The sequence below is a fragment of the Notothenia rossii genome, assembly GCF_949606895.1.
Source record: "Notothenia rossii genome assembly, chromosome: 9".
Classification (NCBI taxonomy): Eukaryota; Metazoa; Chordata; class Actinopteri; order Perciformes; family Nototheniidae; genus Notothenia; species Notothenia rossii.
The window spans coordinates 14,175,632-14,192,890 of record NC_136907.1 but is presented as its reverse complement, the minus strand read 5'-3'; the positions used below and the strand labels follow the sequence as shown (position 1 = coordinate 14,192,890).

General features: G+C 39.9%; 1 protein-coding gene and 1 long non-coding RNA gene across 2 annotated transcripts in view; one reads left to right on the top strand and one right to left on the bottom strand.

Annotated features, from left to right (window-relative positions):
* The window catches only part of LOC307018105, an 88,448-nt gene that overhangs the window by 44,778 nt on the left and 26,411 nt on the right, over positions 1-17,259 (top strand). The window lies entirely within an intron of this gene.
* Positions 10,155-12,610, bottom strand: msx2b (muscle segment homeobox 2b). The gene is made up of 2 exons (XM_079647211.1): positions 12,115-12,610; positions 10,155-11,490 (listed from the first exon to the last, which is right to left on the bottom strand). Exons 1-2 carry the CDS (start codon positions 12,500-12,502, stop codon positions 11,039-11,041), a joined length of 840 nt encoding a protein of 279 aa, XP_079503337.1. The 5' UTR covers positions 12,503-12,610; the 3' UTR covers positions 10,155-11,038.

The window sequence follows — 17,259 nt, the reverse complement described above, 5'->3', positions numbered from 1 at the left end:
ACCACACACACACAAACACACACAAGCTCACTGAGTATTCAAACAAAAAGGAATGAAGATGTGCGTTTGCGTCCATAATTGAGGTACATTTACAGACTTAACATAAATATTCAAACAGACACTGTCACACACTTGTATGCATACAGCAACAGATCACCCCAGATGAGATTTCACTCTTATTCAATATTGAAGAAAACTACCTTTTTGAATGATTTATTGATGGCAGCTATTTTAAACTGCAAAAATGCAAATGTTGTGTTATTGAAAACCCGCAATACACCTATTCAACCTAATAACCACCATAATCTTTTTTTCTTGCAGATTTGGTTGAATAAATTAGGGGCATGTGTTAGTCATGGCCTTCGTGTCACCATGTGCCATCATCTTTTTTGTAGAGTGGAGTCTGTTTTTGTGGCATTTCAATTAAATTAAATACTTAAGATAAAAACGTCAACCTGTTATTGCTCAAATTGCATAATGGATGCCATTTTAGGATGTAGGCCACTTTCTACACATTTATCAAAACGTCTGATTGGTCTGGATGAATTATAAGCGTAGTTATAATATCAGTGGATGTGTCTTTTGAATGTTATGTGCAGCAGTTATATCTGTATGTGTGTGTCCAGGCATCCATATACACACTTTTTACCTCATGTTTATATATATTTCCACCCAAGATTCCTTATTCCTCTTTTTCACCAGTTGAGGGGGTGGAGTGGTTGGTGTAAGCTGTGCATACATCCTAGTATTTGACACCCTGCAAAGCAAACTGTTGTATTTATTTTGTGGAAAAGAAAACTGACAGCCAACCATATTAGTTTGCAGAAAATATCTGAATTTCATGTACTTGTTTTTCCAGAGGTAATGGAGTTTGTCATGTAACATGTTGGCAACTCTTAGCCAGTGATGATGTATGTCTACTGCACGCATCAAAATGTAAACGTTAGCTGACATGTTTGTATTGCTCATATAATTCCTATCTGTGTTCAAATGGGTTATCTAGTACAGGTGCGATTATTTTTAACACCATACCTGCATCCCACCTCCTGATTTACAGTATATCGACAATTTTATATGGTTTTCCACTGGGAGGGGGGGAGGAGTACTGTAAGCCATGAACATGAACAAAACCTCATAGACAGCAAAGATTACAGCACAGAGAACATGGGGGGAAGCCTGTTTTAAAGATGACAAATGGATCAACTGTAAGAATGGTCTATATCTTTAGAAACCCCTAGGTGATCTTCAGATGTTAACAGCTCTTGTCATGTTACATTGCCCTTCGAAAGGTCACACACAGCAAATTGCCCTTGCAATGGTACGGAAATGGCCAAACGGGCTTTGCTAGACTGACAAAGCGGGCAGCCACCACCCTCGGGTCATCTTGCTTCAATGTGACGCAGCAGTGGAGAGTTCTGCTGACTCTTAGGGATGCACAATGTGTGGGATGCTGAGTGACAGGCAGACCCTCCTGCTATATTTGCTACTCAGGCTCCAATGTGGGAGATCTTCCTATGTCATATGCATTCATCCACGCAAGGGCATCTGACCCTATGAGACGAAATGCGGCTAATGAAATCCCCCAGGTTATTGCACAGATTTAAAAGCCCACAGAAAAGTACAGTAGTATGTGTTTTGCCTCTGTTTTCAGTGTCTTTGTATATCTCCCATAACATATTGCCTCTTCGGTCCATTATACAAATCTAAACAGAATGATTTAAGGCTCCATGTATACCGTTTTTTTATCTCATAGGGATGAGTGTCAGCCATATCTGCAGCTCGACAGAACTGTTGCCTCTTTTGACTCATGCTGTGGTTGCCCACACAGTTTACTCGCCAACACATTTTTCAGCAGCATCAGAGCTCTTTTTTCAGCAAATAGTTCTTAATGATTTAGTTTGCTTTCACTTACCTTGTAGAGTGGTTTCCAGCAGCAGCTGGCAGCTGTTTTCAGGGAAAACTTCTAAAAACCAACCGTATTATACTTGATAAGCAGCAAAGAGCATATACAGAGTTAGTGACAAACTCTTGAACACAGTAATAGGTCTATGGTATGCCATGCTGCCCTCAAGTAACCTCAAAAACACATTTAAAGCCCAAATACTATTTTAGTGCTCTTGAATATCAGTTGATGCCATCAATCCCCTCTCTATCATGTCACACTAGCAACACAGAGAAAAAGAAACAAGACAAATGGATCAATACATTTTGATCAATTCTTTCTTTTTTAGTTGGCCCGTCTGAGCGAGTCCAACCAACAAAATGATTAAGTGTCTTCTTGATGGGCCGCTTGGAGCTTTATTCCTGTATCACAAGCTGTTATTACTACAAAACAACAAGCATACTGTAAGTAGGTGCCACAAGCCAGTCTGCACAAAGCAATCTTTCCTATCAAGGTCAAAAGCAAGACCAACTTTAAGTCATTTATCCAGAAGAGCTACAGTATGAACCTTGAGGAGATCCCATCCATCATACCCTCGGCCCCAGGAGCATTGATATTTGGGCGCACTTTCAGTATTTCATCTTTTTACCTCGCTTCATTAGTTTGTCCCACCCACCCACAGACACCCAACATACATCCCCACACTATGCTAATATTTCCTTAAAGGTGGGGTAGGTAAGTTTGAGAAACCGGCTCGAGATACACTTTTTGTTATATTCCATGGAATGCTCTTAACATCCCGATAGCAATGAATATCTTAAGTGTTTTGACCAAAAATCCATGAAAAAGAAAAAAGTCATCTGTGGAAGCCGTAGTACTGTAAAAAGCACGACCAATCATTTGAGCCGGCTTGGCTAAAATAACTGGATGGCCTACCTGCCTATCAGCCTTCCATCTGTGCACAAACTTATCTCGTGCCCTCATTGGTCATGTGCGCGCTCGTGTGTTGGAGGAGGGGCTCTGTAAGGAAGTGGTAGATTTTTTTACGGTTGTGTATTTTCAAATTCTAGCGCACTCGAGCTTGTTTCTCCAAAATGACATACCCCACCTTTAACAATAAAGTGCTTCAACAGTCCTCTCTACCTATACGTTCTCAGTTTTTTTCTACCTTTATCCTTATTTTTTCCGGTCTTGGTGGTCTCACTTTATTCTGAACAACTCAATTCCTCATTCACAAAGAAAGAAAAGACCCAACGGCAGAAAAGGTCATGAAAGAAATGATATATCTTTTCCTGAAAAAATAGGATGGCTGGAAAGTCTAAAATCAGGTTTTTGTTATGCTCAGATAACATCTGTCAAGAATAACAGGTGTTTATGAGCATCATTCTCCTGTTACACATTTATTTCAAGTGCTTTGCACCAGCAGATGTTTTCTTGCTTTCGACAAAATAATTGCCCATCTGGAAACGTTACCTTATTTAAGCTTTGAGGAAGTCTGCGGAAATGTAGGTGATGGTAAAAGACGTTGTCATTAGTTTACGAGATATTCATTATTAGTCTATCTGCTTTCTCTGCTAGCTCGTCGTGTTTGTGTTACCATGCACAGCAATCTACATAACGCATAACGGACAATCATTTATTTCCCAAAAGCCATTTCCAAATCTTTTTTTCTGTATAATTCCACAAAACAGGTTTGAGGGTGATAAAATCCCCTATTGCTTTGCAGACTGGCACACACAGCTAAAATAAACACAGGCATGCGGTTACAGGGGACACAAGCTTAGAAAAGGCATGTATTGAAACACACTCGCTCTCTCGCTGGCATACACAGACGCACACTACAGTATGTGATAAATTGGCACAATGCTGTCACCCAGGACAGAAAATTGGAACACACTCGTGCAATTTGTTGGATTTGTGGTGACATGAGTCCATAAACAAGTGTCCGTGTGTCCCTGCCACATGTTGATTAAACGTATTTGTGGTTCAGGAAACACATGCACCCATTAGCTGGTGATTAAATGTGTCTATTATTAATAACAAAACACATTTAACCTCATATAGCTTCACCTCTTAAAGTGGTTGTTTGGATTTTTGAGGGAGGTATAAATGTAATGTGTAATGTCTTTCATGCAAAAATGGGTAGCTCGCCCACCTGTTGTAATTCTGGCAATTAATGGTGATGGTTGGGTTTATTGATGCATAGTTATCAGGTATGGTGACAGCTGGCCTCAAATACAGTCACTTCTGCTGTCGGAAAAACACACTTTAACATCTGAATGAGACACACAGCTTTCAAGTAACTCTTGTAAACCCATCTGCGTCATTATATCATTTTTTAACCACGCACTGGGGGGCCAACATACTAACAAAAAGGCTGCCCTGGGCATCATTATAATAACACTTAAGGACCTCTGCCTTGGTAGGGATGAGACGCAGGGGAAAGCTAGAAAGTGTACGTCTAAAGTAGAGGATAGAGGATAATATTCAAGGACACTATCAATGACTCTTTGGGGATGACCCCTAATTTAATCTCAGGAACGAATGAGGGATACGATCCTGAGGACTCCTTTACTGTGACTTAAGAAGAAAGTATAACATCATCAAATTGAATAATAAAATATCTCGCTGACTTCAGAAACAGTAGTGCTTTGAGAAGATTTGAGGGGAGCCTTTCATTGTTATCGTTATCAATCAATCAAACTTTATTTTTATAGCCCAATATCACAAATGTGACGTTTGTCTCAGGGGACTTTACACTTTGAACAGAATATGAATACGAATACGACACCGCTTGTCCTTAGACACTCACATCTGACAAGGAAACACTTCCAAAGAAACCCCACAGTTAATGGGGGGAAATTTGAATAAACCTCAGGGAGAGGAACAGAGGAGGGATCCCTCTCCCTGGACGGACAGACGTGCAATAGATGTCGTGTGGAAATACCCATATCGTTTGCATCATAAGCACAAGCACTCTTTTGCTCTTCTTTATACATGGGCAGAACAGAACTGTGATATTAAATCTCATCCATAGTATGAGCAGCTTTTTTTGTCGCACAGAAGCTGCCGTCCATGTGCATGGTCGTTCCAAAAGAGAAAAAGAGAGGGAGAAAGCCAGGGAGCAAAAGCATGAAATCCTACAAGTGAATCTATAAATAGCGTTTATCCCACAGCTATGTTCTCACACATCATATGGCGTCAACAGCCTGCAAATCACATGGCCTCTAACCTGACTCAAAAGGGACCTGATGGAATGTGTTTGACTACCACAAGGTTGCACTACTCCACATTTTGATTTACGGCTATGTGTTTTATTTCATCTGGAGGTTGTTTTGTGCATCCTTTTTTAAATAGCTGTTAATACAACACAATGGCTTGTTGAATTGTAATTTGTATGAATTGGTCTGCCAGAAGCTAATCAGCTGGAAGCCAGGCATGGGGAGAAAAGATGGTGTGTGTGTGTGTGTGTGTGTGTGTGTGTGTGTGTGTGTGTGTGTGTGTGTGTGTGTGTGTGTGTGTGTGTGTGTGTGTGTGTGTGTGTGTGTGTGTGTGTGTGTGTGTGTGTGTGTGTGTGTGTGTGTGTGTGTGTGTGTGTGTGTGTGTGTGTGTGTGTGTGTGTGTGTGTGTGTGTGTGTGTGTGTGTGTGTGTGTATAAACATAAAGTGAGAGAAGGCACACTGCTGTGACATATGTGGCTTCCTCTCTCTGTCATTCTCTATCTCTGTGACATTAATTTGCAATGGTGCTGAGTGCATAGTGTGTAATTGTGGTAGCACATATAGCAAACTCAATCTGTGACAACTCAACTCCCCTGTCTTCTCCAATAAAGAAGTGAAGGTTAAATTGTTGGAGAATGTCAGGATTACAAAGGCACTCAAACTAATGCGCTCTCCCTGTCTTTCACACCTTAAAGATACTTAAGGATGCAAAAAGCATTCCCCTCAGCCTCCAACATGCACACACACCTTTCCTCAAACACGTGTATGGAGGCATTCTGCTGAGTAAACGGGTGTCAGAACAATATGGGGCTTTTAAAAAGATGCTAGCGTGTTTTCCCCTCCATACGCAGCATCATTTGCAATTGTAATCTTAATCTCAACCTACTATTCACATAAATAACTCAAGATAAGCACACTCTTCAGTTCTGAGCAGATAAAAGAAACCCAAAGGAGACAATCTCCTGTTTTCTTTTTTTTTTAGGGGGGTTGAGGGTTTAGAACAGTGACAAGAAACATTTCATTCAGTCTTCTGAATCCACTTTTTTTTTTTCCTGTTCTTCAAAGCAGTATGCTTCTTGGATGGTTTACACTGACTCCTGGTAAACTGTGTTGCAATAGTGACGCCTACTGGATAAAAAGGGGTACTAAATTATCACTGTTTATTTGAAACAAGCTTGAAACGTTCACATGTGTCTCAAACTTTTGAAATTTCTGCTCACTTATTTTTCTCCAATGCATTTTCCAGTTTTTTGGGTAGAGTTACTGTAATGAAATCTCGCAGCAGCTCGCCATAGTAATTGTTTTGTTTTTGTATTTTACACATCTCTCTTTATTCACCTATAATTATTTTGTTCACTTTACTATTGAGCAATATCTAAAATAGTCCCCCAAAATCTATGGACGTACTGGGATATTTACCGCATTCATTTTTTGTCAAAGTTAACCTCCCACTGTTGATTCAGACTGCCACATCACTTTGAAAAATGCTCACCCTCTTCTGATATAAAAGAAAAACTGAAAACATTTAGCAGATCCAATTAAGAGAGAAAATCTATCGATCAGAAAATAATATTCTATGTTGTAAAACATGTCAACCCCTTTTTTCTTAAAATTATGGAACCTATTCTTGTCATGTTGATTTCTCTCTCCAAGGTTTTAAAATAGAGTTTATGGTCTTCCCTCATGATGGATCATCTCAAACACAGCCATTTTAAATTGTATGTGAGGGCATTCATTTAAAACCAATAAAACCTAAAAATCATCAGTCTCTCAGCTTCCTCACCAACTGCATGAACGATTCCCAGAGGCCTCAGTGGTTTCAGATCAGCATGCATCACATTTGCATTAACGGCTTACTCATGACGTCAAAGGAACAGTGTAAGTTATATGGCCATTTAGCAGAGCTTTCAGACGCTTCTTTGATGTCACAATAGCTAAGAGACTGCTTTAAGCAGACTGCTTTTAAAGTGAAGATCCTTCTTGGTTATGAGCAAATTAGTGTCTGTGTTAATGTTCTCTGCGTAAACAATGTTGAATATATAATTTCTTAACATTTCTGTAGTGACTGCTCCTCAGCAAATCAAACAATGCACTTTTTTAAATTATTAGTACAGTACAGTAAACACAAATACCCAGCACAAAGCTAAAATCTCCCAGATACAGACAAAATGCCTAAACTATTCACATAAGTCTCATTCAATGTGAATATTTGGAGTTAGGGCATGTGCTTTTAGATCACATGCAGTGATACAGAACTGTATCAAGGATCAAATTAAATACTGTACATTTGTGTGATTTTGGCTGTATTTATGTATGTGTGTGTCTAGAGAGAGGCGTTTGACGTCTTAGTCTTCCAATGGCCTGCTCCGGGCAGTTTCCCTTGCATCTGCTACTGTGTGACTCTCGAGGGGATATCGCCAAAGCACGCGCACACACACACACACACACACACACACACACACACACACACACACACACACACACACACACACACACACACACACACACACACACACACACACACACACACACACACACACACACACACACACACACACACACACACACACACACACACACACACACACACACACACACACACACACACACACACACACCACAACAGAATTCTCATGCATCATGTCCTCGTCTGAACATGGAAACTCACAGGGGGTTCACTTTGTTATTGGGAAGCGCTGCCCAACGCTTCATTAGTATCTGTCAAGTCTAAAACAGAACAAATCAGCTGAAGCAGAGACTGAATTGCTTATTCAGTGTTTTGAGAAGAAAGTATATTAGGCTGAGATAAACCATCTGATACACTTTCTTGACTCTCGTGGTGACTGCAACCGAGCTGTTATAATCATAAAGTTTGTGTTTGCAAAAGATGAAGAGAGCCTCACTTGAATTTTTCCTACTGATGTTTTTATATACAGTCTATGGGGTTTTCTCCCCTAGCAGATTTGAGTGTCAAATTCCAGTAGGCATATAAAAACCACTGTCCTGAAACGGACATACAGTAGTTTTGCTGGCACAATTATTCAAATGTTTTGGGAAGGATTTTCCTAATTTATAGTTGCGCCACTCCCTAAGGAATCGTTGATGTCTACAGTAAATAAAAAATAATCAGGTTAAGGCATCAACACAGAAGCTGTAGTACAGAAACGTCCCAATCAGGTTAGCAAAGCACCCAAAAAAAGGAGGAAAGCCCCTTAATGCCAAAAACATTTTAATACGTGCAATTTGTCCCCAAAAGCAATAACTTACCTTCAGGTAGTGTCTAGGCTTATGCTTACGATGTGTGTTTAAAATTAATAAGAAAAAGGAGGATATGACATTACAGTCACTTCATCAATAATGGCGCCTTCATTTGTTTAACACAACATCAGGCCATGGGACAACATTTAATTTATTGATGTCGATCAAAGATGATGAATACAAAAGATTGTGCGATTCTCCACTGAATATACAGTTTATATATAAATATACCAGGTACAACCAGGTGAAAACATGTAATACATAGACCTTTATGCAGAACTATATAAATGTACATATATATTTTGTCGCTGGTGTTCCTTTTCGGACCGGCATTTGAGCATAAATTGAGCAAAGAAAACATAACCTTTTCTACCATGAAAAGCTTCTCTTTCATAGTTCTTTTCATCATACTGTATTGTGTTTAATTTACCCAGAGCCTGTTATCAGCCTTAAAGCTCAAACCAATGTTACTCACAACAAGGCACTTCAAAGAACAACAAGGGCAAAAAGCAGGAAGGAAGGTTTGTCCAATGATGCTATATGAGAAACAGCCACCAGAGGAGGCAGGAGACAAGCAAAAGACTTGAAGAGCTCAGTCACATGTTGTGTTTAAGTAACATACAAAACCACAAACATGCTGTCAGACGACCAGCAACCGACAATGACAAAAACAGATCCTCGCAGCGCCAGCTTCAACAGACAGACAGTTTACTGAATTCTCCAGTGCTGAAATACAACACCCCTTCAGTAAGTAGCACAAACTTGATGTTTCACAAGAGACTCGGAGCCACTCCTGCCAATCTGCACTTCATTAGGCTGATTGCTTGTCTGTGTAAGCTACTCTCTTCGCCTGCCAGTTCCCTCTGCCTTGTTCTGATTAAAGGGGAACCTCATAAATACGCTGCTGCCTATAAACGATTTCCTCGTTACATCAAAGTCACACGGAAGTTGTAAGCTGCTCATATAATTTCAACAAAGTGCAGGCATCTTTTAGCAGCCTCACACGCCACCAAAGTCACCCTACGGCTCCTCTCTGGAAGAATATGGCTAATTCAAACCTTAGTCCACAGTGGTCAATAATATAAATGTAATGAGGCAGGAAGAACACAATGCTGATGAGGATTAGGGCAGTAATAAAAGAGGGAACTTCTAATAAGCTGAGTTTTTAGTTTGTAAGTAACCTGATATTATATAATAGTTTTGTAAATCAACACTTCGGACACAGGCAAACTTAGTCATATGGATTTTTTTTCCAGTTAAACGAACAGTAATTGTTGCTGCTAATTACTGGTGAGGTTGAGAAATATAATGATTTGACCAAAGGTACAATTACAGACAATAGTTTTGGGTTGTTAATCCCTAATTGCCAACACATTCACCTATTATAGAGATAAATGCTGTTGTGTGTTCTCACGCTCCTGTTGTGAAACTTGAATAACTCCATAATGGTCATAAATACAGAGTAAATGATTGTCAGAGAGATGACACATGGTATTTCTGTACAAACAAAACATTATAAAAGTATCTACACCAAAGAAAAAGCTTGACTGGTGTGGTAAATGAACGCTCAGTAGTTACGGAAACGCGTTTATGATTTGTCAAACATTGCGTTGAACTGACCACTGTTATAAAGGATGGTTGGGCACAGGATTAAACCACACAAAGAGAACAACTCTAGTTAAGTTCCCTGGTAAACTACTTGGTAAACTACTGAAAGATCCTAAGCAACCGTAGCTGCACATGTCTACATATTGCTGCAATACATACATTAAATGTCATTCATTTAAAGGAAACAGTCTTAAAAGCTTTAATTGTTTTGTTCATGTGAATAATAAACATTGGGGGGGGAAATATAAATTGCATAGCACAATATATGCCCTTTCAAAGGGAAGAACAATATAAATACATTTTTGGTTAGAACATTTACCATATTCTCACATATATACACAACATGAGACATTCATACATTCCAGCATAATTATAGAAAGAGAATATGTCCACGCTCTCTAAAAGGAAATTATGAAGTTTAGGATAGTTTTTTTTATTGCTACAAGAGATGAGAAAAGTTAGTGTAAAGTTTTTATTGTGATCGATAATTTGAGGTTTAAACCTTCCTGTCTTAGAAAGCTACCTGAATTAGTACGCTTTCCCTGGAGCAGTTTTTCAAGGCAGACACTTTTGTAGAATTTAAAGAGTGCTTCAGAGATATATGTTTTATTTGGCCTGAGTTGCTGAAACACTCATCATTCACACAAGTGCGCAAATTGTCTTGATATTAAGGCTCTTTTCATCACAAGGCATCGAATGAAGAGAAGAAAGGCTTGAGTAAAAAGTTGTACTTTGTATTTTTGTGTGCAAGTCCTCGCCCAGCTCAATTACTGCAGAAGTAAACAAGTGAAGAGTACAAACAGCCGGACAGCAACGCCCCTCTTCTTAAAGACAAGTCATGTAAACAGGCAGTCCAAAGGGGCCAGAGGACATCTAAGTCTGCTTTTATCCTTGATGTAGGAAAAAATTGATTTCTTATTAGACTTGAAGCGCTCAGAAAGTGCATTCAAACACTCCTTATGCAGTAGATATTTATAAACATTGATTTTTAAAATGTCAGACGTCCTCGGTGTCCATTTTTGGGAATCCACTGAAACACATTTCACCATAGTCAGTTATATTTCCATTTTTATGATAAGTGGTACATGCTGTAGCCCAGAGGAGAGGCGTACAGTCCTAAAGGTGAGATGGGCAGTAGGGGTCTGTGGTGATGGTGGTAGGCAGAGTACGACTGTCCATACAGTGACATGCCCAGCGATAGTGGTAACGTAAAGCCAGGGTGTAAACCTCCAGCAGCAGCGGCCGCCACTGCCACCGTTTTAGCGTCTGCAGCCATCTTGTATTTCTCCAGTTCGGCCTCCTGGAGCCTCTTGGCTTTTGCCCTGCGATTCTGAAACCAGATCTTCACCTGGGTCTCTGTCAGGGTCAAGGAGGACGAGAACTCGGCCCGCTCTGCGATGGAAAGGTACTGCTTCTGCCGGAACTTCCTCTCCAGGGCCAGGAGCTGAGATGTGGTGAAGGGAGTGCGAGGCTTTCGGTTGGTCTTGTGTTTCCTCAACGGGCAGCCAGGGCCGCCAGGGCCTGCGGAAAAAAACAATAACGATTTTAGAATAAGGATTAGATTAAATAATTAAATTGACTTTCATAGAATGATATACTGATCTGTTGGCTATACTTGAACACAAATGGCTAATTAAAACTTCAGGTTGAAAGTTGGAGTTAGGGTTAGGACCTTTGTTGCATTTAGAAACTCTCTCTTTTTCCAGTCCGCCAGTTATTGGAAAATGCCAAACAAAATCATCATGACAAAAACTCATGGAAAATGCTATCCCTTCTCAAAGGCTACTTTTTTGTAATATGCCACATATTATATGTTGCTATGAAAAGGCCCACTCCTATACACATTAATAGCACTTAAAATATGAATGATATAGAGCAACTTTTTTGTTTTTCTTTAGGCCTTTATTTAAAAGAAAATGGTCTAACGAGAGATCTATTTACAGCACATGTTGAGAATTAGAGAGCCTATCAGTGAACTGTACACAATGCTGAGACATAATGAACTGTATCCTCTTCACCCGATCTGCCGAATATGGGCAGATTGGGTGAAGATTTGCTTCAAGCTCTGATTTAGCAAGCTGTATGTTGGCTTTTTGTTCAACACATTAAAATCCTCCAAGTTTCATAGAGCAAGTAAAAACTCACGAGGCTGTGTCGAAAACGCGCCGTTAGTGACCCAGGGCGTGCAGTCCTCTGACTCGGATGCCTCGGACTTAACCGGCGACGAAGCTGTTAAGCTTTTTCGGCTTCCTCCGGGAGAACCACACGTCTCTCGACACAGAAACAGGGAATTTAGACCTGTAGGAGACACCGCCACCGAGCCTCCCTCCGGTTTACAGCGGATTGACTCCCCGCTGCGAGTGTTCGTCTTCATGCCGGACATCAGCGCCTCCACACTGAACGGATGGTGCCGGCGCACCACCGGAGAGGTCTTCTCCTCCTTCCCCTCCGCACGGTTACTTTCCTCCTCGGACGAGCTGCACCCCAATTCGTTAAAGGTATCCTGAGAAGCCATCTCTCCTCCAGGGTTCATCCGAAAAACAGGTGGCGAAACAGTCGAAGTGTGGCCAGGTGAGAGCCGCTCCAGAGCGTGCTATGTTGTGGAGCTGTCAAGTACTTTGTGGGAGTAAGTAGACGCATCACGTTGACACGGATCAACTTTGACCAATCAGTGCAGCCTGAAATGTTTATGAGTGAGCAGATGCTGCCTTCGTGGACTGTGGGAAATTGAAATCTCTTGGTTTGTTTTGAGAATTGGACACACTTTTATACTAAAGGATGCCTTATTTTTAAAATATGCCACATATTTTGTGGTTGAAGTTGAACCCCACATTAACTAAAAATGCTGACTCATTTAGGATGACTGGTTCATTTGAATTTATATATTAATTACTGAATCAATGAGTTATTAATAGACGTAGCCTATTGTTATTCTAGCTAGGCTACATTAGCTATATTCAGTGAGCTGTACCAACTACAAGATTAAAATAATATTTACAAAATACAAAAACCTACATTTCTGAAGGTTTAGAGGAGTGGTCGACTTTAAAGCAGCTCCTAAAGCACCATGAAAGAAAAATATTTAATTCCATCTTTGTTTAATATATTTTAAAACCAAATTCAACTTTGAAAATTATATTACAATGACTTTTGTCCTGCTATCAGATGATCAGTATAATTAAGTAAACATGTCCAGATGGGTGTCTTAAATACAGCTTGAGAGGTCTGCAGCTTCATTTTGTTTGTTTAAAATCAAGATTGCTTTGAAAACTTGATGAGAACGTTCACCCTCATTGGTTTAAAAAGTGAATAAAGGTAGTAGCTGCAAGAAAACAATAGATTTGCCACAGTATTATCACAAGTTAATCCTCTGTAATGGATTAGCTTTAACTGTAACCTCATGAGACTGCATGTGTATCGACACAGTCCCCATGCGTTTAATTATAGACAATTAAACCCGGGATGAAAAATTGATCTGTTTTTCTTCTGTATCTGTCAGTGTGATTTTTTTACTGTTCCCTTTATTGGGACTCCCAGTATTGCTGTGTCATGTTGTATAAATAAGTCACACTCAAGTAACAGTGTTAATAAGATCACTTAATTACAGATTTGTTTTTTAAAGTCCAGCTGGTCTCTGTGGTGTGACTAGATGAGACATCCCCATGTTGCTGATACATTCGTGTTTTTGTCCTATGATTCAGTCCCACCCTCTACTCACATTAGACATGAAGTTGCTCATTTTGATCCTCATGAAGAAGCTCATTGTGATATTTTCATGAGCAATTTCACGTTATGTCAGATGAAAGTGCCCTGACTCCTCATTGAGACTGCTACACTTGTTCCAGCAGATTATCTGAATAAACGGTCCTTTGATGACGGTTGAAATATTTGTAGCTGAAAGGATGTTTCTCTTATCTTAAGATTTTTCCCATGGTCATGCCTGTGTTAGTACTTACACTGTATCTGTCGCCTAATTGCTCATATTTAACACCCGTGCAATTTTTTACATCACAAGGCGTGATTCCTTCTTATATTCCTCAAATATCTCAGTGGTGAGAAAGGAGAATATATGTTTTTGTGTGTCCTTCTCGCAAAGCCTTAAGAGCAGAACTATGTCAGCCTCCCACAAGTTGATTTCCAGATAGTTTTCCTTAAAACTCACTGTTTTCAATGCACCCATTCTTTAAAGGACACCCTGCAAACATTTTCCGACATTCCCTAGATTTATACACACAGTGAACACTTCTACTTTTTTCCCAGCATATTTTACATGTAGCCAGCAGGCGTTAGCAGCTTGTGTGTGGAGCAGAGCTCAGTTCCCAGGAGGGAACCTTAATAAAGTGGGGTTATTTCACAGACAATCAGAGGTTTGTGAAGGCGCCAGTGAGCGGCCAGATGAAAGGACTGACTCCTCAGGGGAGAAACTGTTGCCTTTTTTTCAGCTCTGTTCAGGATCCCCACCTCCATCATCCTCCTCCCCCCCTCCCCCCCGCTCTCTCTTTCTCTCTGGCTGTGCCCGCACGCCCTGCAGGCACCTTGTCAGTCATTATCCACAAAACTTGTTTGTTGCCGACTGTCATTGCCGTGTTTCCTCCTTTCCACCCTTATCCTTTTTGCACTGTTTTTACGTTTCTTTAGGTAACCATTTATTTCTATCTATTTCATCTAACTCTTTCTTTCTCTCTGAATGTCTTTTTTCTTTCTTTCTTTCGTACATGCTTTCTTTCTGTGTTGGTACCAAGAGTCAATAGAAACATATCTTCTAATATCTAAGATATTATTTTAAAGGTTAGCAAAGGATACAGAGCACATGAAAGTAAGTTCTACTAAGAGATAAAATACAATATTCTTGGCATGTGTGCTAATTTATCTTTCAAACCTGTTTCAAGAAGTATCAATCGAAGCAGAAACTGCTTTCGCACATTTAATTATCTTATTTGTCTAACCCATCTGGCACCAACACACGCTGCAGCCTGTACTGACAAAACATCAATGTCATGGCCAGCTTATTTCATATTCAATCTGAGGTGATGTTGTCTGATGTGCACTTTGAACGTGGGAATGTGTGAGTCCTGACATAAATAAACCGCAGATCTAAGACAAAAAGGGATTTAGTGAAATGAAGAAAAGGAGGAAGGAAGGAAGGAGGAGGAGGAGAAATGAGAGGGGTGCTCTCCTGGGTGTAGCAAAATTACCCACACATCCCACTTCCTTTTTTCCATGATATCATTTAAGCCTGATAATAGCTAAAGCAATTTGTCTGAGCATGTTTGTGTGTGTGTACAGTGTGGATGTCCGTACAGTACAGTATGTGCATTTGTATGTGTGTGTGTGTGACGGAGCAGCCTGTGAAGCCTCTGGTTGTGTGCGTCGGGCACACCTCAGAGCATTGTAATTACAGCAGCCGCTTTGAAGTGGTGGAATGTTTGGTTTGGATAATCAGCAGTCTGTGCTGCACTCACACACTATTTACATTCCCATTAAAACACTCATTCATGCCAGCATAACAGCAAATGTTACCATCAAACTCATACCTACTGGGTACAACTTTGGGGAAGTACCATGATAGCATATAAAGAGTAGAGTACCTTTTAGAGCATGTAAATATGTGTCATCCTACCAATATTCATTGTAAGTTCCTCTTGAAGTTCTTCTGCTTTTATTTCCTTCTTCTAATTCTCTTCCTAAGTTTAGAACCTCACTTTCACTGTATAATGATGTTAACAAGAATATATTTCCAATATCATTATAAAGTATATCTGTATATCGTTTCTTTATTGCATAATCTAATATTAAACAATACAAATGTGGCTGAATGTGCTGCACTCTTTCACTGTTATACTATAAGTTGTATAACATTTTTCACAAATGTAAAATCAACTTATTTCCCTTTTTAAAAAAATATGAGCTTGGACTATACCATTTGTTACGAATCATGACATTACCGACATTACACACATATAAACCATTATATTAAACTTGCGTACACAGCCATGCTACTATTCACAGAATGCTGTTACATTCTTCTCAGCGAGACTTGTCAAACTATGTGAGACATTTTGTAAATAAGTAAGTGATAACATTGAGTCTTCTTGTGTGAATGTGTCAAATACTTTTTACTCACATAAAAAATCATCTAAGTGCTGTCACAAAATTCAACCCTCTCTCTCACTCACTCTCTGAGCTTCCCAAGCCCTCCGCCTGTAATGCACCTAAATGACTACCTTGAATGCTACAATGGCGCCAGAGCCAATTAGCTCTTAACACTGGAGACAGATCTATTCAGGAGCCAGAGAATGAGGCCTCCTGTAACGTGAAAGATTGATGCCCACTTTGCTAATGACAAGAGAAGCAGGCAATCTCTTGCTCGACTTGCCCTGGGCCGTGTTACAGGAGAGTCAGCTGATGACTGTAAGCCTGCAGGGGGTCGGGGTTGAATGTTGGGATGTCGAGACATACAGATGCACATACCTATAAAAATGTTTGTTAACATATAGCATTGACTGATGATGATATATGACAGAAGTCTGCCAGACAAATATTTTGTACTATAAGTCATCCCTTGTAATATATTTATCCTAAGCGACTTTCTTACACTTTCAATACCGTAGAGATGCCTTCGAGAGCAATTTGCGGTTAGGTGTCTTGCCCAGAGACACGTTGACATGCAGGAGCTAGGCATCAAACCCCTGACCCAAGTCGAAGCTTACTGTACTTACACCCCTGAGCCAGATCCTCCCAGCTGCAATTCAGTTAGAAAAGGAGCTTTATGGTTGAGTAACAAGATTTTGAAACAATATCAGGATTTGTTAAAACCACTGTCAAAATTACTGTGTCACCAGATTCAATTTGAATTCAATTCATGGGGTCACAATTTTGATTCAAAACTGATTCTCATTTCAAAACAATTAATGGCATGTTCTCGAAGAATCTGAGACGATAAGAATCTTGAGAAATTAGCTTTGTGCCCAAAGGAGTGTATCGGCTTGTGTCTCTTCACCACAGTGTTATAGTGTTCCTTTTTAAGGTGATAATTGCTTGGGTAAACGCCAACTGCAATTATACTTTTGGAACTATTCTTTGATGAAGTTTTTTTACTTGTATGTACTTACCCACTAATGTTGGTTCATAGCTTCACCTCGCCATAACCCATAATTATGAAGCCTTCCTTTCAATTCATGACTGAAGTATTATACCTCGGAGGGGTTTGGAAAGTTGGGCGCATCTTTGTGACCTCTTAACCTTCCTTGTACCCAATAAAATTGTGCATTCTTTAAGTATGCAGGTAGG

Coding starts and splice junctions, on each gene's coding strand:
- msx2b (XM_079647211.1), bottom strand. CDS start 12,502: ATGAACCCTGGAGGAGAGATGGCTTCTCAGGATACCTTTAACGAATTG. Junction 11,491..12,114: donor CGCGTTTTCGACACAGCCTC/GTGAGTTTTTAC, acceptor TTTTTTCCGCAG/GCCCTGGCGGCCCTGGCTGC.